Genomic DNA, 24390 nt, shown 5'->3' with positions numbered 1-24390 from the left:
AAAGAAGAGAAACTTAACAATATTTGTGATAGTATGGGATTAATTTACAAACTGAACAAAAGAGATACAGATCTATACACATAAAGATACCTGATACAGTCAAGTGCCTTTATTAACAGTAGTTATCTTCTATAAAATCACCACAAACATTTAATTTTTGCTCCCAGAAGAAATTCAGGATTAGGTTCCTGTAAGTCTGAGGTCAATTTTGTTAATCAAAATTCCATTTGCATTACATTTGTCAATGTCCTTATAATCAAGACACTCCTATAACAATGAAAAATCTGCTTTTTCATGGAACCCTTTTCTAACTCTTAGCAAGTATTTTTCAAATTCTTCCACCTCATGATCTACAAAACCTGCCTTGCCTGTATATTTAAAATTTTTCACATTATACTACCTTACTACCTTTTGAAACAGGAAGCCAGCCAAGCACTAGCAAAAAAGGTTTAACATTTTCCTGACCCTTGCTAAACATGAAAGGAATTTCTTTGGCTTTGAGCCTCACAACAAAGCTATCCACTACACTTTTTTTATGAGTCTTCATTCACGAGTCCACAAATTTAGCTTTTAACCTTCCCATAGCTTCATCACACACTACAAGTGTTATTTTAACACTTTTTGGGAATGACCTCATGTACAGATCAGTGAATTTCCTCTACCTCTTTCTGAATGTACCATATTAGTGATTCATTACCACTGAAGTCACAGCCAACAGCACTATAATCCATGAATGAACAAAGCATATCTAACAATGAGTTTTCTCTGGAAGGCACATCAAAGCCTCTGGCCCTTAGGAACACCAGACAGCACTTCGGTATTACATTTGGGGGCCACTTTAAATAGCAAAATCAAACAAAAAAGAACAAAAATGCAAAAACATAGCATTAAATACACCACAAAAAATACTTGATTAAAGTATGAGAGCTGAAAGAGAGGGCAGAACTTTGCTCTGTTCAACCCCAGCTGATGCACTCTGCATGTTCATACACACCTGCAAATACCCAGGAAAAACTACAAGTATTAACTGTGGATTCAAAACTTTAGCAAGTAGCCAAATTTGCAAATAAAGAATTTGCAAACAATGAGGATCAACTATAAATGACAGAATTCGCATATTACAAATCAGTAAGAAAGGAATGAATCACTACCACAAACAAAAATCAATTCCAGATGGATTAGAGATCTAAATGTAAAAAGGAAAGCTTGAGAACTAATAAACTGCAAAAATAGAAAAACTGGCAAAAAATAACCCATACACAGTTCTCACAGCAAGAAACATGGAAAGAAATCAACAGATTTTTTAAAAGCTCAATCTCACCTAGTAATCCAGGCAATGCAAATTAAAGTGAGTTACAAATTAAGCACTTGAAGCTAAAAATCAAAGAAAGAACGTTAAGTATTTAATTTTACTTTCACCCAAAACTCCAAGAGAACTATAGTGATGGTATTTTTTAAAGAACAAAAGCCACAAAGATGGGGAAAGTCACACACACAAAAAAAAAAACTAAAGATTTTGTTAACTAGGAAGCATATGGACACCTGGTAACTCATCTAGTAGCGTTAAGAAAACCAAATCACGGGACGCCTGGGTGGCTCAGTTGGTTAGGCAGCTGCCTTCAGCTCAGGTCATGATCCCTGCGTCCTGGGATCGAGTCCCACATCGGGCTCCTTGCTGAGCAGGGAGCCTGCTTCTCCCTCTGCCTCTGCCTGCCATTCTGTCTGCCTGTGCTCGCTCTCTCCCCCTCTCTCTCTGATAAGTAAATAAAATCTTAAAAAAAAAAAAAAAAAAAAGAAAACCAAATCACAAGACAATGGGGAAAGCTGAGCATCAATCCAAGTAACACCACAGAATCCTCAAAAGGCTCAGAAACCAGCAGCACCTGGTACCTTGGTTAACTGGAGACAGACGATTAGAAGTGCTCTCCCAGGGTTACATGGGTGGCTCAGTCAGTTAAGGGTCTGCCTTCCATTCACGTGTTGATCCCAGGATTCTGGGATCAGCCCCCCATCGGGCTCCCTGCTCAGTGGGGAGTCTGCTTCTCCCTCTCCCTCTGTCCCTCCCCTGCTTGAGCGCACGTGCTCGCTCGCTCTCTCAAACAAATAAAATCTTTTTAAAAAAAGAAAGAGAGTATGAAGAACCTCAGACTATTTCTCCAAGGGTTTTAGAGAAAGGTAGAGAGAGATGCTGATGGCTGAACTAGGTTTGGTTTCTGTCTTTGTTTTGAGGAGAAGGGAGGGGTCTGCTAAAACTCTACATTACAAACTACTTCAGATATATCTGTGATGGATCAAAAATTCAACATATATCTATTACTGCAAAGTCTTGGCAAAAGAAAAGTTTCAATTATACCTAATATCTATATTTACACCTGGATAGACAAATATTTTCTCAAGATCAAAGAAATTTTTATATTTAAAACTTGTTTTAAAACATAAAAATAAAAAAATAAAATTTGTTTTAAAATATTTAATATATGCTTTAGAAAAGCAGATAAAAGATATTATATGGCATTCAGCAATACATTTTTAAATAGTCTACAAAAACAGCAAACAAAAATGAATTCTTCATTGAAAAGATATTCTTCAAAACTTTTTTCTGCAATCATTTTGAACCACTTTGTTAAATATTTACAATAAAATTTAATTTGCTTTAGCTATTTTCCCAGTTGTGAAAAACACAGCAACATCACCACACTTTTTGTAAATACTCATCATCTCTGACAGCAGACAATTTTATTCTCTTAACTTGTGCCTCCTCTACTGGTTTAAAAGTAGAACAACATAAAACCAGGTTTTGCATCCGACTGGTCAAATAGCAACTAAGTGTGTTTTTTTTTTTTAATTTATGTCTATTTCTGACATTTTATAAAATTTATCAGCTCTGCATCAAGAATCTTGAGAACAAAAATATCTGGAAGACATTTTTTTAATCTCAGAATATTATTTTCTCTCCTAAAGATTAAGAGTATACTTCAATGATAGCATATCACAGTTGTGTTATAACTGAAATTTTTCTACATAAATAGAAAACACCCATTATTATACTAATATAACAACAGACTTACAATGCTGTGTATCTGTCCATTGCAGATTGCACATCTCTACGGTAAACTGTTCGAAGAATGACCATGACAGGGTCAAACTCCTGATCCCAGACTTCAGCTATTATTCAAAAGAAAGTAGAAACAAAACACTGACTTCAGTCAATCCTTGATGACTAAGTACATTTAAGTATATTTTAAATTCATAAGATGGGATAATTTAATTTGATTATATATTTTCTTTAATAAGCCTGATATTGTGACTACTATTCTAAGTCAAGAATCATAATTTCATCATTATGAATATTAAGTCAGTAAGAACTAATGAGCAAAAACTATTAAAATGTAAAAAAGGTGTTATAATGTGATAAAGCTTCACCATAAAGGTTTAGTTCATCTTTTTTTTGTAAAGTGACAACAGAATGTAAGAAACACAATGCATTAACAACTTTGAAAATATTCAGAGATATAAATATGAAAACTAAATTAAAGAACTAATGAGCCACTGATTTTCAAGAGTCCTACTTTGTAATATTTTGGTTTGTAAAAATTGATCATTGATCACCTTACCGTCTTCAGAGTTAGGAACCATCACCTTATGTGTGGTATGTGTATAACTGGTAGTACACAGGTGTACAAAGATTTTCATTTTAGTAACTCTACAATTATAACATATATTAGGAAACTGCACATTGTATATAAAACCCACAATCTCACTAATAATCATGCTCAGCAGGAGGTAAAGTTTAAAAAAGTGAATCCATTTAGAGATATACAGCAGACGAGGTATATAATAAAAGAGATGGTATTCAGATGTGGTAAAAATCTACAACATGACCTGAGAATAGTAATTTTAGAAACCACTGCCTCAAGAGTATATCTTGCCTAGATTTTTTCCCATCTCATTCTAGCAAAATTCTTAGCATCTGAAAACATTAAGAAGCTTAAGTTTCTCTCTATACATCTACTGTAATTTCAACTTCCTGGCATAAGAAATTGTTAACAATTGTCCCTATTTTCATGTAACAGACCATTCATTCATCTTAAATTATCTCTCATAAGTATGACTTAAGATCCTTAAGATAGGCCTCCACAAAGACAAAGACCTTTGTTATTATATCTATTATCATTTATTGTCCTTCACTGTTAAATCTATTAATCTGTACAATTAAAATGCCAATGTTTTTTTACCAGAATTATAAAACCATAGCAACAGAAGAAAGCTTTAGTGATTAACTAGTCTAGCAGACTTTAGTGTTCTGTGGACTCCCATAGAAGTTTAACTGGGGCCACTTCAGGAGCAAGGAGATGACAAAACAGATGAGAAATGATGTCCACTACCCACACCCACATTAACAAGAGCAGGTCTGCTTTCATTGGTTTTGTGTAACAGATTTACTTAAGGTTTAGTTCCCCAAAACTAAAGGTTTATTTCAACCACTTTTAAAAAGCCTTTAAAACTCTGATGCATTCCAACTCTTTTTACAAATAAGTCAAATCCAAAGTTAAGAGACTGCTTTTCTCAATAGCACACAAACTAACACAATTCAATACTGTATTTGCATATGAAAACTAGTTTCTTGACTCTAATCTTCAAAAGCCCAATGCTCCATCTCAGTGTCTCAAACTTTACTGTGCATGACAATCACCTTACAGAGCTTGTTAAAATGCAGATTCCCAGAATCTATCCCCAGAGATCCTGATGAGAGCAGACTGGGGCTGAGGCATAAAAACCCATATTTTTAATAAGGACCACAAGTAAGTATGACAAAGGTAATCCTCACATTACACCTTATTAAGCACTGTACTACTCCACACCAAAAATTCATCTGAACTTTAGATGCAAAGTATTATCTACAATAAAGAAACACTGTGCTTTTCCGTTAATGGAATATACACTGCTACCAGAGACTCTGGATTTACCTTTGTGATCTCCTGGAAAAAAAATCCCACATGATCAGGCTTATTCTGCTGTGTTTTGCCAAACACAGGATGTGCTATTTACAACTTCTATGTGGGCATCAGTTTTCAGTTAGACAAAGCGTCTTGAGGAAGTCAAGAAGCATGTAAGTGCCTCCTTCAGAATTTTAACTTAGATTAGTGAACATGTGAAAGTAAGAAAGACAAGACTGTGAATGAAGACTTCACCTACTTCTGGCTCTTGTCAAGCATGTCTCTATGAAGTCAGGGAGAAAACCTTGGAAAACCAACCACTTAAGGAAAAAAAAAATGTAAGAAAATGTAATCAATATTCTATACAGATTTTAATTTTAAACTGTTTCAAGTTAAATTTGGGGTGCTGAGAACTATTTCAAAATCAAATTTAGAGAGAAAATACGTTTTTAAAAAATTTTAAGTATATAGTTTTATTCACTTATGAAAATGAACTAGAATTTATATATAAAGTTCTTCTTCTAATTTAGAGTCATCTAAAACAGTTTAATATAACATAAAACCATAGATTTGTAAATAAATAGAAGCAATATCACTGTATACCATAAAAACTCAAAACTGAATACATAAAAAGCAAAACATTTTCTTGTACTATACACAACAAATCACATTCAGAAAACTGATTTTGAAAGAAAATGTTCATGTATATAGACGTACCTTTAGGAGTATACATGCCTTGCTGCATAGAACCTCCAGGTTCAAAAACAGGAGCCTTAAAATCAGCTACAGCTGAAAGAACTGATTCAAAACTGTAACTGCCTGGAATAATGCCACTTTTGGGATTTGGATTTTCTGGAATATGATGTATGTGTCAAGAAAAAAAATGCCTAAATCCCCCTTTTAAGTATAAAATTACCAAGGTACTCTAGTTTCTAACTACTTTTGTTAAAACAGAGTAATTGGCTGTAATATAGAAAATTGGCCACAAGAGGGCTATACAGTACAAGGGCTCAATAATAATTTTTTTTTAATTGTGAACTTTTAAAATATTTTTAATCTAGAAGCCTATTAATAAATTAAATGCTAAAGTAGTTCCCGTTTATTTCCCCCCAAAGAAATTAGCTAAATCTCAGGAAATGAAAAAAAAAAGTTTTTTAAAATTTATCTCCATTTTCTTCATTTTACAAATGTTATATCTTCCTTTAGAGAATCAAAAACAGTATGCTAAAAATTAGCTAAGATTTTTATGAGCAGACTATTTTTCCAAAAACGCAAAATTTCATCCTCAAAGAAAAATGAAAACGATGCTAAACAAATTTTTACAAAGAAGAAAACCAGAAAGCCACAAAGATCCTTTTTCCATTGATTTCATATCAATTAATTAATTTATCTTTTAAATTCAAAGTTATGGAAGAGTGCTTTTGCTCAGTTACAGCACTATATACATTATATAACAGTTGAATGAAATTATCAAATATCAAATTGATGCCACTTATGAAAGTCTTCAAGGCATTCCACAGAAGTTATTTCACAAAATTTTAGCCAATTATTCCAAACATATTCATAATATGCAAAGTAAGCTCAGTCCAAATTTTACGAAATAAATTCTTATCACAAAATAACACAATCTTTGTCTAAAATGTTATTAACAATAACTTAAAAAATAATAAAATATATATTATATGTTCTGTCCTACCCAAAGAACCATAAGTTTTGTAAGTTTATAGATGATATAAAGTTTGCCCTTAAAAATCTCTTGGCGTGGGGCATGTGGATAGCTCAGTCGGTTAGGTCTGAGCCCATGTCCTGGGATCAAGCCCCCTCATTCGGGATCCCTGCTCTGCGGTGGAGTATGCTGCTCCCCACCTCCCTCTGCCTGCCGCTGTCCCTGCTTGTGCTCACTCTCTCTCTTTCAGTCATTTAGAAAAAAAAGAAAAGGAAAAAAATAAACCTCCTGGTTTAAGACTAAATTCTAAGGGATGCCTGGGTGGCTCAGGCCATTAAGAATCTGCCTTCGGAATAAATGAAACAAGATGGGATTGGGAGGGAGACAAACTGTAAGTGACTTAATCTCACAAAACAAACTGAGGGTTGCTGGGGGGAGGGGGGTTGGGAGAAGGGGGATGGGTTTTTGGACATTGGGGAGGGTATCTGCTATGGTGAGTGCTGTGAAGTGTGTAAACCTGGTGATTCACAGACCTGTACACCTGGGGATAAAAATATATTATATGTTTATAAAAAAATTTTTTAAATTTAAATTTAATTTAAAAAAATATTCCAAAAAAAAAAAAAAAAAGAGTCTGCCTTTGGCTCAGGATCGAGCCCTAGGATCGAGGATTCGGCCTAGATCTAGGCCTAGGGTCCTAGCCCTAGGACCTAGATTCCGCCCTAGGACAGAGCCCTGCATAGGGCTCCCTATTCACTGAAAAACCTACTTGTCCCTCTCCCTCTGCCCCTGCCCCAGAGCATGCTCTCTGTGTCCCTCTCTCTCTCAAATAAATAAATAAAATCTTTAAAAAAAAAAAAAAGAAGAAGAAGAAGACTGAATTCTAAGAAAAAAAAATCCTTAAAATGTTTAAAACCCTGGTAATAATTATAAAGTATGCCTTTAAATTTAAGCCATGAATTCCAACCTAGGTATACAGTAAAGTAGACATAGCTGCCTTTTACAATGTGTCCAGCTTCCTTTCAGGAATGCTGTCCTAGAAGGGCAGATCCTTGGGTACCCAGAGCTATCAGTTCTGAAGTCTAACCAAGGCCAGTAAGAGTTCCCTGACAGGTAACAATGGCAAAAACATCTGCCACTAGCCCTGAACACACAGTTGAACAAACAACTGAAGTTCTTTTCCACACTATTTTTCAACTCTAAAAATATTTTTTAACCACAAAAGTGATATATCTTTAATCTGTACAAATCATTGTTTAGATCCTGTATTTAATAAAAAAATTAAACTTTTAAAAGGATATGAGGTCCAGCAATGAACTATGTGTCCTGTCATTCATACACAACTGGGCTACCATTTCTGCTCTGAGAATCTCATCATCAGACATCCCTAAAACAATTAAAAAGAGAATTAATAAACCTGAAAGTATATAAATTTTAAACAAACAACTTACCACACTTTTTATTAAGCTGTTTTACAAAAAATGAGAAACTCCAAAAATTAAAGAGCAAAGTCTGCAATGCCCCAAATATAACCAGTTTAAATAACCTACTGTTTGCAGCTCCCTTAAATAAAGGGTTTTTAAAAAAATATTCTAAAAGGAATAACAACTATACATCATGTCAAGAATTTGAAACAATGTTTAAAAATATCCAAATCCTTTTCTTTTTTCCATCAGCAATTTACTACCACAGGGAGAGGGGAGGAAAGGGAGGATAGTTAATACCCAAGGATTAGTATGAGTGCTTTTTACCTAAATGTAAACGAAGACTTAAAAGAATCACAAGAAATGTAAGAGCGCCTTCTAACATCGATCTCTCATGCTCTGCATCAAGTACTGTGTTTTGATGTTGTGACGCCATTGTCAACAAATCCACTACCTTAAATCTATAATAAGAAATATTTGAGACAGATTTTTTTTAAGTTAAAACAAAATCAACTTAAATTCCAAATACTTCCTAATACCTGTCTTAATAAACTATGCTTACCTTTCAAAGACAGATGAAATAAAGTAATCTGGGTCAAGTCTAGAAGCACAAACCTTTAAAAGACAAAAAAAAAAAAAAAAGAAAGAAAGAAATTTTATTTCTCAATATTGTTTCATTTCTTATATTAATTATGTTGTTCGTTTGTGTTCTGTATCTTATGTTTTGACATTGGAGGCGGGATGGCTTGCGACATGGAGACAGACCACCTCTCTCCCATCTACCTATGAATAGTAAATATTCCTAAAGCTATTCCTAAAGACTGTAAACAACTTACCCAGCAGTAAACATCCTTCAAGCAAGTCAATCACCCCCTTTATCTAACTCTCACACAGCAAGCCAATATTCCCCCTGCCCTAAACCAACCCAAGACCAAGCACCAGATTGGGAAGGTCAGCTCTGAGGCCCCGAAGTCCACAGGAATTATTCAAACTAACCAATCTTAAACTGTTTCCCCTACCCTGTCTTGTCCTTCCTATGCAAATGCCAAAAAAAGGTTCTGCTCTAGGACTGCCCCTTGCCCCTGCTCCTACCACTTGACCAAAATCTAATGCTTCCTCTACGGCTCTGTATGGCATTGCACACCTCCTTCTCTTGGGAAATTTAAGTAATAAATTCTTTCAAGAGCACTGACCTCTCTGTGTCATCACTGAGTCACCTCTCTAAACTAATCCCATATTTGTAAAGTACAATATCTGCATTATCAAGTTGGCTTACCTGTAGTAAGTAAATGTCAGGGTCAATCATGGAATTACAGAAATGAGACTGGACATAGGTCATAGCTTGTCCTTTGATTTGTAGACCATTTCTTACCCACATATTGCTATGGATTTCAGCAAGACTTGCCTAGTAAACCAAAAATTAAGTAAATTAAAGAAGTCTTCTAAATTTAATCTTTATGAAAAACATGTTACAATGAATAATCATTTCAAAATATTTTATAACTTGATCAGACCATAAGCATGACATCCTGACCCATGTTAGTTTAAAATATCCAATTCAAATACATATTTTAAAAATTTTAAGTGCTCATTAGGCACTTAAAATGTATGAGCTTTTAAATGTATGTGCTCACTTAATGTGCTCATACAATCCCTTCTTTTGGAGTTTATACATGAGTTAGTTTTCCATGATTCCAGCAAACATTTATAACAATTTTCAATGAAATCTTTCATGAGGAATCAATGACACTTACATTTAACACCTTCCTTCTCGAGAAAAAAATTAAGTTATGCTTAAAGAAACACAGGAACAAGTATAAAACAAAGTTGACTGTCCCAAACTAGTCATTTTTCAAATAATTATCAGGTAACAGAAGGTCAGATTATAATGTTTCATAACATTAATATTTAATTCTTCATGTATTTGCGTCCTGCATCAATTAAAACCAAGCACAGTCATAACTTCATCTCTTACTTGCTCTTAACCCGCAGTGTGAAAGTTCAATGATAATTAAAAAATCTAAAATTGCCAGGAAAAACAAATTAAAGTGCCAGTCCATCTACTATACATAAGCAGTTGGCCCACAAAATTATAGTATTAGAACTGAAAGAAACCATAGTGCTTATGCATGAAAATCCTCTTTTCTCTCCTCTCATTTTTCAGATGGGGAAACTAAGAATCAAATTACCCCAAACAACATGGTAATTAAATTGATGTAGTACTAATGCTAGAAATCTGTTGGGTCTCCTGACTCTCAAAACAGTGCTGTAGTATGTTAAAAACTTCCCTATGAGGGTCATCGGGGGAAAGGGAGGGAAAAATGAAACAAGATGGGACCCGGGAGGGAGACAAACCATAAGAGACTTTTAATCTCAGGAAACAAACTGAGGATGGGGACAGGGTGGTTGGGTTATGGACATTGGGGAGGGTATGTGCTATAGTGAGTGCTGTGAAATGTGTAAGTCTGATGATTCACAGCCCTGTACCCCTGGGACAAATAATGCATTATACGTTAATAAAAAAAATAAAAAAGAAAGAAAGAAACTTCCCTATGAGTAAATACAGTGAAAAGAATTCCTGGGGAAATTGTAACTAAATATAAGTTTCATAGGACAAAAAAAAAGACCAAACTATAATCTAGCAAAAATACCTAAGTTTAAAAAAAAATTTTTTTTTCAAACATTTTGGCTATAACAACAATGTAAATTTAAGGCATAAAAATAAAATAAAGAACAAACCACATAACCAAGAAATTCAATTAAAATAAAAGCCTGAATACATACTTGAATTTGGAGTGGGTGAATCATTAGTTTCATTAACATTTCCTGATCAGGTAAAACAGAATCCAAATCTAGTTCTTGACATTTCACGGCCTAAAAATTATGAAAGAAAAAATTACTAATTCAACACTTAATTTCCAATATTTTAAAAAAAAAAATTGCTGGACAATAATCTTACCTTACTCAAAAACATAGCATAGTAACGATGAAGGGGAAGATGAAAAGTGACTTGGTTAGGTGCTGGCTGGAATAAACAAACAAAATCCACAAGTCAAAGAATGTTTCAGAATGCTAAGTTCAAAGGTTTCAGAATGCTAAAACCACACTTACCTTGATTTATTCCTATACCTTTTTAACAAAACTTAAACTTTTAGATGATACAGCTTTAAAAAACCACTGCATAGATAAAATTAATTCCATTTGAAATGCCTAACTGCAGGTTTCTGAAGGCAGAAATTATATACAACTCAAGGCTGAATCCTCCAAAGCATCTAGCACAGAACAAGGGATGGAATGGATTTCCCTTGACAGTAGCCTATTTGGGAATCTTCAAATGCATGCACACCAAACATGACGGTAGTAACCAGAACAATAATCACAACTGACCTGACTCACATTACCTCATTTAATCCTGAGAAGAACTCTATGGAGTATAAACTATTAATGTTCTCATTTTATAAGTAGGGAAGTTCAAGCTTGGAAACTTAAGACTGAAGAGCCAGTCTGGACTCCACTGTTGTACTCAGATGGTAAGAGGCTCTGATCACAGTCCTAGAGTGAGGTACAGGGGAAGGGCTTGCCTATGTTCACAAGCTGGATAAGTTGCTCCCCACACTGGCACTGAACACACACCCTCCTTGAGAAAGCTTAGTACCGTATGTATCAAGGAACTCTGACATTCTTGTAAATATTATAAAAATTGTATTTTAAATCTACAAATCCCATGGATCATTCTATCACTATAGAACAAAACTATATAACAACTGTCCTTCTTAAACAAATAAGAAAAATTAAAAATTAAAAAGGTATTGTTTGTTTTTAAATGCTTTTACAAATATTTTCTGGATAAAATTAAAAAAAAAAAAAACTTTATCCAGAACATTCAATTATACTGATGTAATACTGGTATAAAGTTATAAAAAAGTTATAAAGAGTTGCAATATGTCACCATCCCTTAGTTTTCTTTTTGTTTGCCTTCCATAAAAAGGAGGGAATTTCTGATAAATGGAACAACATGTAAGAAATTTAAGGACATTATCCAAAGTGAAGTGTCAGTCACAAAAAGACATACTGTATGATTCCACTTATATGAAGTACACAGAATAGTCAAAATCATACACAGAAAACATAATGATAGTTGTCAGGGGCTGGAAAGGAAAGGAAAATGAGGAGTTACAGTTTTCAAACATGAAAAATTCTGGAGTTTCGCTGCAGAACAATGTGTATATACTTAACACTACTTATACTTCAAAATAAACTTAAAAATGCCTGATGGTAAATTTTATGTTATGCTTATTTTACAACTAAAAATAAGTTTGCTCCCACATTACTATAATCACCTGAGTAAGGTATTCTATACTAACTAGCTAAATCAGAATCTCCCTCAATTTCCTCTGAAGGTATTAAGGACAGTCAGATTCTTAAAAGCTAGATTTGCATGAGTTCAAACCCTGACTCTGCCACCTCCAGCTATAAGCTGTGAGCAAGAAACTCAAACTCTCCATGCCAAAATGACTGGCCTGTAGAACAGAAATAATAAGCAGCAGGACAACTGTGAGGATTATCTTTAACATAGTACCCAACACATAGTACTATTACCTACAAAGTCATGGACTCTGTCGTGTCTTTCAAGGCTTTAGTATTTCTTAAGTTCATACTCTTCTGCAGCATTATACTCCATAATCCCTTCTTTTTTAATGTGACAGATTAGCCACTTGCTAAACTCTTCTTCCACTGCTTCCATATAAAACGGAGGTTGTCAGACATCATTCTCAGCTTTCTACTCCTCTCCTTCTAGGTGACTTTATCCAGATTCACAGCTTGGACTGCCAACTCGACCAAGAGGACTCCCAAATCTTAGCAGAAGTCTCGCTCCTAAATTCCAAACCTTACATTCCAGTGTCTACTGAACATCATCACTTAATAGTCTATGCGAACCACAAATACTTCGGGTCCAAACTAAACTCAGCATCTTTGTCCTAAAATGCAATCCTCCTCAATGTTTCTTCTCCAGTTCCCTAGTAATTCAAATCTGAAGTGTAGATTCTTTCCCTCTCACAAGTCTCCAACATCTGATGAGGCACCAAATCGTGTTTATTAGCTTTTCCAAATATCTCTTAATCAACTTCCTTCCCTGTTTCCACACTGCCCCTAACCTTAGCTCAGCCCTCAACAACATTTAGTGCCTAGATTTCAGTAACACCTCCTGCTTTCTATTCTTACTCTCCATGACACACCTTTGTGCTATCTGCCAAGCTCACAACTCTCCCCATCTTTTCAGAACATCTCTCCCTACTCCATCTCCTAAACACACAGACAGAATGGAGCCTGACAGTCATTTATAGCCATATCTAATTGGAATCGGGGCAGAAGATATCTCACACAACCTGAACAATAAGAAATAAGAAATAAGTTTTCTCTTAAAAAACTTCATGTTGGGGGGCATCTGGGTAGCTCAGTTCATTAAGCATCCAACTCTTGATTTCGGCCCAGGTCATGATCTCAGGGCTGTGAGACCGAGCCCTATGTCAGGCTCCTGCTTAGTAGGGAGTCTGCTTGAGGATTCTCTCTCCCTCCTGCTCTCCCTCTGCCTCTCCCCAAGCTCGTGCACTCACTCACTCTTTCTCTCTCAAATAAATAAATCTTTTAAATTTTTATTTTTTAAAAAAAGTGGATGTTGGATTCAGAGACATCCTCAGAATCTTGATGTATGCTTGAAATTTTAATAACTTCATCACATAGGTAGGCCAAGAAGCACAGAAAGCCAATACACAGAAGGGGAAGAAAAAATAAGGTAGGGCAAAGCAAAGGCCAAAGACAGGAGCTCCTGTTCAGCTTTCTACTCAGTTCCTCAGGAACTGAGGCTGCCATAAGATCCCTGAGATACCCACTTTGTACTCACAAGAAATTAGGCCTCCCCTAAATTAAGCTGCCTCAAGAATGTTTTTTTCCTTGCATTCAAAAATACCTTAAGCTATTTAAACCTCCATATGTTCCAGGAGGTGATCTTCCCAGAACATTAATTAAATCTTGTACCTCCTCCATTCACAATCCTTTAATGGTTCCCTATAGTTCTAACCCCCTGATAACCTTCTAACCCTTGAGAAGACAGCTTACCTCTCCAGCCTCATCTCCTGTCACATAAACTCATGTACCACAGGTAGTATCCCTAACTCACCAATCTTTTGTGCCTCTATGCTGTTCTCTCTGCCTCAAATACTACACATCCCTTCTCCCAATGGATTAACATATCCTTAAGACTTGGCTCAAATGACATTTCCTCTAGGAAACATTTCCTAAATCCCTCAAGCTAAATCAGATACTACACTCTATTCTCCCCCATAGTACCTGGTCACAACTTTACAGGAGCACTAGAATCATGTTAACCATTTACCTTTCTCCCATTTCCTTAAATTAGGGACTGTTTCATCACCTATCTCCAGTGTTTTTTAAGCAGCAAACATTCAATATATTCTACTTCAATAAGTACCTAATAAGTATACTACTTCCCTCTCATCAAAGAACTCCAATCAAACTACCCTGCCACATATTCATAATCATTGCCCTACAGGATATTCATGTATTTGAGGATTCTTAAATGGCCTGACTTACTGGGAAATTTATTCTATCCCTTGTTTCTAATATCACTGTTTGATTTGTGTTAATTCAGTTCAAAAGATTTATTTAATCTGTGCTAGACTACCCCAGTAACTTCTGATATTCACTCACAAGAATGGTAAAAGAAATATTTATCACAAGTATAACATGCCTCATAGTCAATCCTCATTAGCTAATAATATTATCTTCAAATAAACAGATGAGATGGATTCAGCAATGCTAAAAAATGTTTAAAATAAAATAACTTTTAAAAACCTGTTTAAAGGGCACCTGGGTGGCTTAGTCGGTTACATGTCCAACTCTCAGTTTAGGCTGGGGTCGTGATCTCCAGGTCATAGGATTGGACCCCAGGTTGGGCTCCACACTTAGCGGGGAGTCTGCTTGGGTTTCTCTCTCTCCCTCCCTCTCTCTATCCCTCCCCCCCACCGCTCGTGTGTGCGCACACTCTCTCTCTCAAATAAATAAATAAAAATAAAATCTTAGGGGCGCCTGGGTGGCTCAGTGGGTTAAGCCACTGCTTTCGGCTCAGGTCATGATCTCAGGGTCCTGGGATCGAGTCCCGCATCGGGCTCTCTGCTCAGCAGGGAGCCTGCTTCCTCCTCTCTCTCTCTCTCTCTCTCTGCCTGCCTCTCTGCCTACTTGTGATCTCTCTCTGTCAAATAAATAAATAAAATCTTTAAAAAAAAAAATAATAAAATAAAAAAAATAAAATCTTAAAAAAGAAAAACAAGACCATATAGCTAGTTGGTTTGTGGCAGAGCCAGAATTTATACTTGAGTCTGCTTGACTTTATAGCTCTTTCCACTGAAAATAGCCAACAGCACTGAAATACTACCAAACAAGGGGCACCTGGATGGCTCAGTTGGTTGAGCGTCTAACTCTTGATTTCAGCTCAGGGTGTGATCTCAGGGTCCACAGACTGAGCCCTACATAGGGCTCTGCACTCAGTGGGGAGTCTGCTTATTCCTTTCCCTCTGCTCTTCCCCACCCCCTGTTCTCGCCTTCTCTCTCCCTCTTTTTCTCAAATAAATAAAATCTTAAGAAAAAAAAAAAAAAAAAGGAAAGAAAGAATAAGAAATACTACCAGACAAGGAATTAAGAGATGTGGGCTCTAGACTCAGAACTACCAGTAATTTGCTATGCAACTATAGGCAATTCATTTAATATCTTTGCATCTCCATTGTACATTGTACAAAAAGGTGGGGGGTGGGGGGGAGATAATACCTTCTCTACTTCAAAGGGTTGTTTTGAGGAACAAATATGCCAAAGCACTTTAAGAAACAAAAAACTTTGAAAATACCTTAAAAAACAAACTATACTGTGTGATTCCTTAAGTTCTATGCTTATTTTCTCTTCTATTAAAAATCCCTTTAAATTCTTTCCAATATTCAATAAATTCCTAAAATATTTGTGTGAAAAATAAATCTACTATTTCCTCGAGTTCAGCTGCTCTATATACCATACATGATTCTAAGTGTCCTTAACTCCACCCCTGACCTCAACAATTAATTTCATGTGTGTAACCCTCTGTGTGTAATGGTGTTTTCCCCTTCCTCAAAGCATTGTCTTAGTGATGCTACCATTTCAACAATACCTCCTAAGTTTCAAATACAAATGAGAACTGAAATGAGAGAAGTTCCAGTTGAGTGACTAATCCTAGAGAGGGCAAAGGAGTAAAACAGGTTGAAAGTATGTATGGAGGCATAATCTGAATCTAATCATGGGACACACCCAGACTGAGGGGTGTTCTATAGCATAACTGAGCTAGCTGTACTCTTCAAAATAAGAAACTGTCCCAGAAGGAGACTGGAGACATGATGACTAAATGCAACATGGGATTCAGAATAGGATGATTTTGCTATAAAGGACAACAGTGTACAATTTATAAAACATGAAGGAATTCTAAGGATTGGACAGTAATTATACATTAACGTCAACTTCCTAATTTTTGTAATTGTATCTGGTTGTATAAGACAAAGCCCTTGCTTGTAGGAAGTACACACTGAAGTATTTGAGAGTAATGGGCATCAAGTCAAATGGTTCAAGAAAACAAAGTTCTCTGTACTCCACTTCCAAATTTTCAGTAAGTTTGTGACTGTATCAAAAAAATTTTTTAAAGAAAGGTGAAGAAAAAGAAAAAAATTCCCCACCCTCAAAAAAGAGAGAGAAAGAGAGAGAGACAGACATACAGACAGCAGGAGTTCCATCTGCCCAGGATTCAGAAATGAGATGGGGGAGTTGGAGTGGTCTGAAACACGGCCCTCCTTATGCATATGGCATACTGTGAACCCACTTTATAAAAGAAATAAAAGGGGCTTCTGAGAGAAAACTTGAGCTATTTACAAGCAAGCCCTTGTTTAATTCATACAGAGTATGTTCTGTGCCAACTCTTCTCAGCTCATTATTAATAACAATCACCTTTGTTCAAGCCCACAGAACCCTGACCAATTAATGAAGATGTAACACCCTTTCCATTAAACTCTCCTATCCTATCCACATTTGCACTGTCACTTTAACCCCTCTAAATGAAACTAACTTTTACCCCTGAGAAATATGGAGACATAAACCCTTCATAACAGATAAAGGAATTATAAGCAAGTATGATTAGTACACTTCAGAATCTCATAAATGTCAAAGAACTGATCGTCCACCTCTCCTTTTTTAAACTTAATGGTAATATCCTCTTCCTAACTTCTTTGCCTTATCCCATGAAAAGATATTCATTATTTTCAGTTAAATGAGATGTAACACTTTTCTTAAGTGCCTTTATATATGTCAAAAATATACATACCTCATCTACAAAGTTAATAGCATCAAACCAATCTTGAAGAGCTTCAAGGCAGTATCTAACAACATTTCGAGTATACTCTTGAGTTTCCTAAAATAATAAGTTATACAAATTTTACATTATATAAATATGGATATTTTCAACTTCAAATTATATGTAATACATGAAAATTACATATAATGGTAACATAATATATATAAAATCAAAAGACCACATTTGCCATTTTAAGAAATCGTTTCACAAACTAATAGTAACAACCAGAGACAATTAGGAAAATTAAAAAACACAGCATGTTATGTTTTATATAATTTATTCTTAGAAATGAATCAAAGCTGAAATAGTTTTATGTGATGTATATCAAGCTCTATTCAAAGAGATTCCAAAAATATTATAAGTTTCTTAATATTAACTGTTTAATAAGTACAGCATCTTTGGGGATGATGAAAACGTCTTAGAGATGAATGGTGGTGATGGTTGCACAACACAGAGAATGTACTTAATGTCAATGAACTGCACATCTAAAAATGATGAAACTGTGCATTTTACATATTTGCCACAATTAAAAAAAAAAAAAACAGACCAACAAAAGAGCAGAGAACATTTAAGTACTATGAGCAGCCTGTGAATATCTTAGCTTGCTAAAAAGAAAAGTGTGTGCCACTCGAAGGTGATATGAAAGAAAATTAGAATGTTTTATGGAGAAATTGAGCCACTGAAATAGGAAACTATTAAGTTAAATGGCAAAATAAATCATGATAGCCTCTCTTAAAAAAAAATAATAATGGGCAAAGGATCTGAATAGACATTTCTCCAAAGAAGATCTACAAATGGCAAATAAGCATATGAAGAGATGTTCAACATGATCAGTCATTAGGAAAGTGCAAATCAAAGCCACAATAAGCTATCACTTCACACCTATTAGGAAGGCTCTATTTTTTTTTAATGCAAAATAAAAAGCGTTGACAAGATGTGGAGAAACTGGAACCCTCACACATCGCCAGTGGAAATATAAAATGGTACAGCCACTGTGAAGTTAAACACAGAGTTACCATATGACCAAACAAGTCTACTCTCATATACCCAAGAGAATTAAAAATATTTGTTCCCATGAAAACTTACATGCTAATGTTCACAACAGCATTATCCACAGTAACTAAAAACTGGCATTAACCCATGTATGGACAAGTAGAATGTGGTACATCTACGCAATGGATTACTATTCAGCTTTAAAAAGAAATGACACACACTATAACATAGTTGAACCATGAAAACATTATGCTAAGTAAAAGAAGACAAACACAAAAAGCTATATAATGTATGATTCCACTTATATGAAATGTCTAGATTAGGCAAATTCATAGACACAGTTGGGAGAAAAGCAGTTTCTAGGGAATAAGAGCAGACTGGGACTGGGAAGTATAAGGTTTCTTTAGGAGATGGGTTATTAGTGGGGAATTTGTAGTACCAGCTGTACAGCTTTGTGAATATACCATATGACTGAACTAATACTTTAAGATGGTTAAAATATAGAATTTTAGGTTGTATAAATTTGAAATCTATAAAAAAAAGTTTTTAAAAGAAGACACTTTTGGCCTTGATGTATAATAAAAGTGCAGGTTACATCAAGTCAAGTAGGTTAAAATCTTTATATATATAATTATTCTGTGCTTTAAAGAAAGCTAAGTTTCCCATTGCTGCCTTCTCCTTCATCCTGCTCAGTCTCCTGTCTTGTTCATTATTCTATCATATATATTATCATGCAGGTTGCAGGTCCATCTTATGTCCACTACCATCCAGACCAAATATCACTTATCTAGTTTCTTTGCCAAGAGTCTCACCCTGTTTCAATCTATACTATATGAAATTTATCTTTAAAAAATATTATTTTATACATTATGTTTCCTAATTTCTTACTGAAAAAATTTAATGGCACTATTAAATTACCATAAATAATGTATCATAACCAAACTAAAGTGGCAGATAAGTCACAGGTAAAGAAAAATTTAAAACCAAATGTTCTCCTGTCTTATCAAGAGTTTGGGCAAAGGGTAACATAAAACCCTTTCGGTACAAATACAAACTGATATGACTTTCCTGTAGAAAAATTTGAAAAGCATGTATCAAGAGCCTTTAAAATAGTGACCAGTTAATTCCATTCCTAAATATATTTAATAATGATGTCCAGATCATCTTTCTCCCATCTCCCACCACTAACACACCCATCCAAAAAAATGCAGTGTGCACATTACTAGTTGTATAATCTTTTCAGTCTGTTTATGCATATGTAAAAATGGACATAAATGGACATAATACTATCTACCTCCTAATACTGTGAAGGAAGCAAATGAAATAATGTTTGTAAAATGCTCCATGTCATAGTCTAACACTATGTGTGACAAGCAGTTACGTGCTCCAAAGGGTCAGTTACCTAAAGCTGCCACTAGATGGGGATTTCACAGCTTATTTGTTTTGTTAGGAAAGCAAAAACTAGTAGGATTCTGGAAATGTCCCATCCCTTTATCCAATCTGTTATCGATATAGTATTAGTTGTTTAACTAGCTCTTAACATTTTCAAGAACCAAACAGCATTTAGGGAAATCATACAAAGAAAGTAAGCTACCAGGTGAAGTTATTTTTATTGTTAATCCTTTAGTTTTATCTCTTTTAATTAGAGAATAGAAACAACAAAACAGCTGTTTTACTTTAATAGTCTTTCTTCTAGCTTACATTTCTAAAACCCAACAACAGTATTGCTAAAAAGCTCTAGACAATCTTGCTTTTAACAGACAATTACAGCAAAGTGGGAAAGAGCTGAAATCAGATGGATTTGTTTTCAAACTCAGCTTCTACTTAACAGCTGTGTGAACGTGGGCAAGTTATTTAACTTCTGCAGGAAAGAGATGATACTATCTACTTTATAAGAGATACAATGAAGACTAGATAAAGAATATAATACAAAGAATACAGTGTAAAGAACAACGTCTGGCAGAATGTGGGGGCTCATCAAGAGAATGTCTTAATTAGGAACTAAATACTCCCTTAACTGAGAAACTACTCTCTCAGATTCTCTTAAATGGGGTTGCTTTCTCCATTCTCTTCACTTCTTAGGTTAAGGGAACCATAACATACTGCAATCCTGGCCTTCAAAGCTAAAAATTAAACTACCCAGAAACAATGAGTTCATTATCAGAGATAAACATAAACCCAACTTCATAATCCAAATTCATCTTAAACACAACTGTCAGAACAATCCTCCTAAAATACTGATCTTTTCATATTAACATCATATCAACCTCCCTGATCCATCACTGTCTTTTGTTGGCTTATAGGATACTGTGCTCCTCTAGGTTTTCTCCGCACCCTTATCTCTGATGTTGCAGTGTTAGTTCTTTCTTCAGGGTTCACTTCTCTCCCTACTTGATCTCATCCCACCCCCCTGGTGATAAATACCATTTATGTTACCAAGGGTCTAAAATTTATAATCTTAGTCCTGACTTCTCTTTTGAGCACAAGAAATCAGCCCCCACACTCATTACTCTCAGAGCAAACTGTTATTCTCCTACAGAGCACTTACATATTGAATCTGTGTGTTTACCTACTTAACATCTATCTCCCCCATCAGACTGCCCCATGAAAATAAGGACCATGCCTATCTGGCTTAACATCAAAACCTAAGCATCTACATAGTGTCCAGATAGTGTCTGGCATAAGAACAGCATTAAACAAAAAAAAATTTTTTTAGTGAATGAACAAATGAACCTCTTATTATATAACAGGGCTTTATTTTGTTTTGTTGTTTTTATAAATGCTACAGTGGAAATTAAACAAAGTACTCTGAAAGCACTGAAACTAGAATCATAAACCTGACTGAAAGAACTTAAATGAGCAGATTACATATCAGCTGAATAGCATTTTTATAGAACTAACACCAGTGGTTCTTTACTCTGGTTAGAATCACTGCCAAGGTCCTTCTGCACTCAAATAAATCAAAATCTCCGAAAATGGAGCTTAGGCACATGTATTCTTAAAGCTTCTTGGAACACTGAAAAAAAATTAAAAATTAAAAATTAAAAAATTAAATTAAACTTAAAAAAGGCTTCCAAAATGATTCTAATCTAAGAATAAGCAGAAAGAATGACAGACCATAAGCCAAAAGGGATTAGTTTGAACAAATGCACAGGTACCAAGAGAGCGATACCACATATTGAAAAACGGTATTCAATCCAGTGACGACATACAGAAAGATAGAGTGGTATAAATGGAAGATGAATTATAAGAGACAAGTTAAGGGGCACCTGGGTGGCTCAGTGGGTTAAAGCCTCTGTCTTCAGCTCAGGTCATGATCCCAGGATCCTGGGATCAAGCCGCACATCGAGCCCCACATCGAGCTCTCTGCTTGACAGGGAGCCTGCTTCCCTTCCTCTCTCTCTGCCTGCCTCTCTGCCTACTTGTGATCTCTGTCAAATAAATAAATAAAATCTTTACAAAAAGAGAGAGAGAGAGAGAAGTTAAGGGCAAATGATGGAGGATCTTAAATGTCTCTATAGGAAACACAGATGTTACCCTGTAGACTGATAAGAATTTTAATGATTTTTTAAGCAAAGGAGAAAGATGCACAGAGCTTAGAAAGGTAATTTCAGTACTGGGAGGGACAGATCAGAGTAGGAAGAATTTAGAGGCAGGAAACCCAGTTAAATTATCTTAACAACCCAGATTTTAAAGATATAAGGAAATAAATTAAAAGACAGGAAAGAAGTGGTAGGGAGGATTTCTGGAGTAGAAGAGAAATTTCATGGTATCTAATTACAGGTTGAATAAAACTGGCACAGCAAGGACAGAAAGTTTCTGTATTAGATAACTATACTTTCAGACACCATTAAATAACATAAAGGATATAGTATGGGCCAATGAATTTAATAAGTTAGTGATTTGAGAAAATCCATGTACCTATTATGAGATTTACATGAATAACCAGAGCTGCTAGAAATCTGAACCTGGCTAGACTAACAAAATTGTAAGTCACATGCATTTGGAGAAGAGCTGAAGTCATGAGAGAAAATATAAATCTGATTAAAGGGACTCATATATTTAAAGCACATATGGAGGAGGGCCTCATAATAACCCTGTGAAGGGCAGGCTTCAGGGTCCTATTTCTGTTTTCTTTTGTTTTGCTTTCTCAAAAACAAGGAGAAAGAAGGAGACTGTCAAATAGTTTTAAGTGAGTTGACCAAGCAATATAAATAGAAAAAGGCAGACCCAAGATAAGAATCCAAGACTTCAAAATATTTCCACTATAAAATCTGGTCCAGCATGCTTATGGATACATGCTGCCAGTTGGTCTTCATGGGATCCATAGAGCAAAAGCTCAGTCAAGTTCTTAGTTTAGTAGGGTCAGGAAATTCCATTTTTCTGGATCATCCAAGGACTCTGGAGATCCATTAAACCACTACTTTAAAAAGGCAGAAGTAAAATCTGTATTTGTATACAAAGACGCAAGTATATCCAATTACAAATGATCATTTTCTTATCCAATTACAAGAATTAATGTTGCAGCTATGCTACTCTTAAGATTCCTTTGGTAAACAGCTGGAGGTTGTATGAAATGCAAACTAATTTTGTGCTTGGAATCTTAAAAATGTAATCGTTATTAAGAACTATTCTCATTCCTTAAAGACAAGAAGCAACAGATAACTAACTGATAATGGATAAAATAAAGCAATAAAGATAAATGTGGAGACTTCTAAAGCTCCAAAGACTATTCACGGTAAGGAAAGGCTGCAAGGATCTGACAATATAATGAACTCCAACTTGCCAAAGAAGAGTAGTTAATGTCTCAGGTCAGTGTTCACAGAGCTGAATTTACAATTAAACATTGCCCATTAATATATATGAGTAAACAAATCAATGTTTTCACAAATCTTTTTCTTAAATCACTCTTTTAAAGGTAAAGACAGAAATTAACAAAAATATTTTCAACATACCCTAACTTTACAATGGGATAAGAGCCCCCACATTGGCTGTGCACAGGCCTCAAGTTCAGCAGCAAAGGCAGCATAGTAGGTCTGAGACTCAAATTCCACATGCTCATTTAGTTCTCGCTTGTTTAAGTTCATACCTTGCAAAAATTAAAGCAGATATAAATCTTGCCAAATAGAAGCAAGTATTCATATTAAAAATCAAGTAAAATACTTCCTAGTACCAAACACTCAGTGCACACAAATGGCATAAATGACACGATATGTAGAGAAATAAATAAATAAAGTAAAATAATCTAGTCCTTTTAGAAGTTTTCACAAACTAGGTTTTCTTAGAAACACTTTGTGAACTGTCTCTTATATAACATAATTGAGTATGTTAAATAAGAAAGTCAAAACTATTTTAATTGACACTATTTGAAATTTTATAAAAAGTTATAAATCTTTCTTGAAGAATAAATTAGAAATTTCTAGATTAATGATTTAAAGTATAGGATTTACACTCCTGCTTCCTTTTTAATAATTTGGTATTTTTCATAACTCTGATATATTTTCATGAACAACTGATTAAAGTACTTACAAATATTAATTAAAATGAGATACTTCACATGTAACCTGAATGATGTGCTTTTATCTTTTAATCAGTATATTAGATCGTCTTGCATTAGGCATTTTGTAAACTAAAAAAATTAACAAAAAAGTAAAATTCATACCTTGAAAGAAAGATACAAAGTTCATCCACGTAACTAACAAACCATGGTCCTCCAAAAATCTCTTAGCCACACTTTGATGAGAAAGGATATTAATAAAATCACTGACAAGAGGCCAATAAGTGTTATTCTTCAGTAATGCTTCTCCACAGTTCACTACCACATGTAAACTATTTTCTTCATCTAAAACAGACACACACAGCCCAGTAATAAATAAGTTTTAAAAAAACAAAAACTTTAACAATGATACACATTATATACATTAGAATCGG

General features: G+C 34.9%; 1 protein-coding gene across 3 annotated transcripts in view; it reads right to left on the bottom strand.

Moving 5' to 3' along the window:
* Positions 1–24390, bottom strand: part of UBR3 (ubiquitin protein ligase E3 component n-recognin 3) — a 240437-nt gene that overhangs the window by 149426 nt on the left and 66621 nt on the right. For all 3 annotated transcript variants that reach the window (XM_059394142.1, XM_059394144.1, XM_059394143.1), the window contains exons 9-19: positions 24122–24301; positions 23415–23548; positions 17437–17523; positions 10987–11052; positions 10812–10901; positions 9304–9432; positions 8590–8642; positions 8355–8488; positions 7905–7990; positions 5655–5796; positions 3069–3165 (exon numbers count right to left, since the gene is read on the bottom strand). In XM_059394142.1, coding sequence (XP_059250125.1) covers positions 3069–3165; positions 5655–5796; positions 7905–7990; positions 8355–8488; positions 8590–8642; positions 9304–9432; positions 10812–10901; positions 10987–11052; positions 17437–17523; positions 23415–23548; positions 24122–24301 — 1198 coding nt within the window. The remainder of the gene's footprint in view (positions 1–3068; positions 3166–5654; positions 5797–7904; positions 7991–8354; positions 8489–8589; positions 8643–9303; positions 9433–10811; positions 10902–10986; positions 11053–17436; positions 17524–23414; positions 23549–24121; positions 24302–24390) is intronic.

The sequence above is a fragment of the Mustela nigripes genome, chromosome 3 (genome assembly GCF_022355385.1).
Source record: "Mustela nigripes isolate SB6536 chromosome 3, MUSNIG.SB6536, whole genome shotgun sequence".
Taxonomy (NCBI): Eukaryota; Metazoa; Chordata; class Mammalia; order Carnivora; family Mustelidae; genus Mustela; species Mustela nigripes.
The sequence above is the reverse complement of the archived record's forward strand: the minus strand, read 5'-3'. Positions and strand labels throughout refer to the sequence as shown.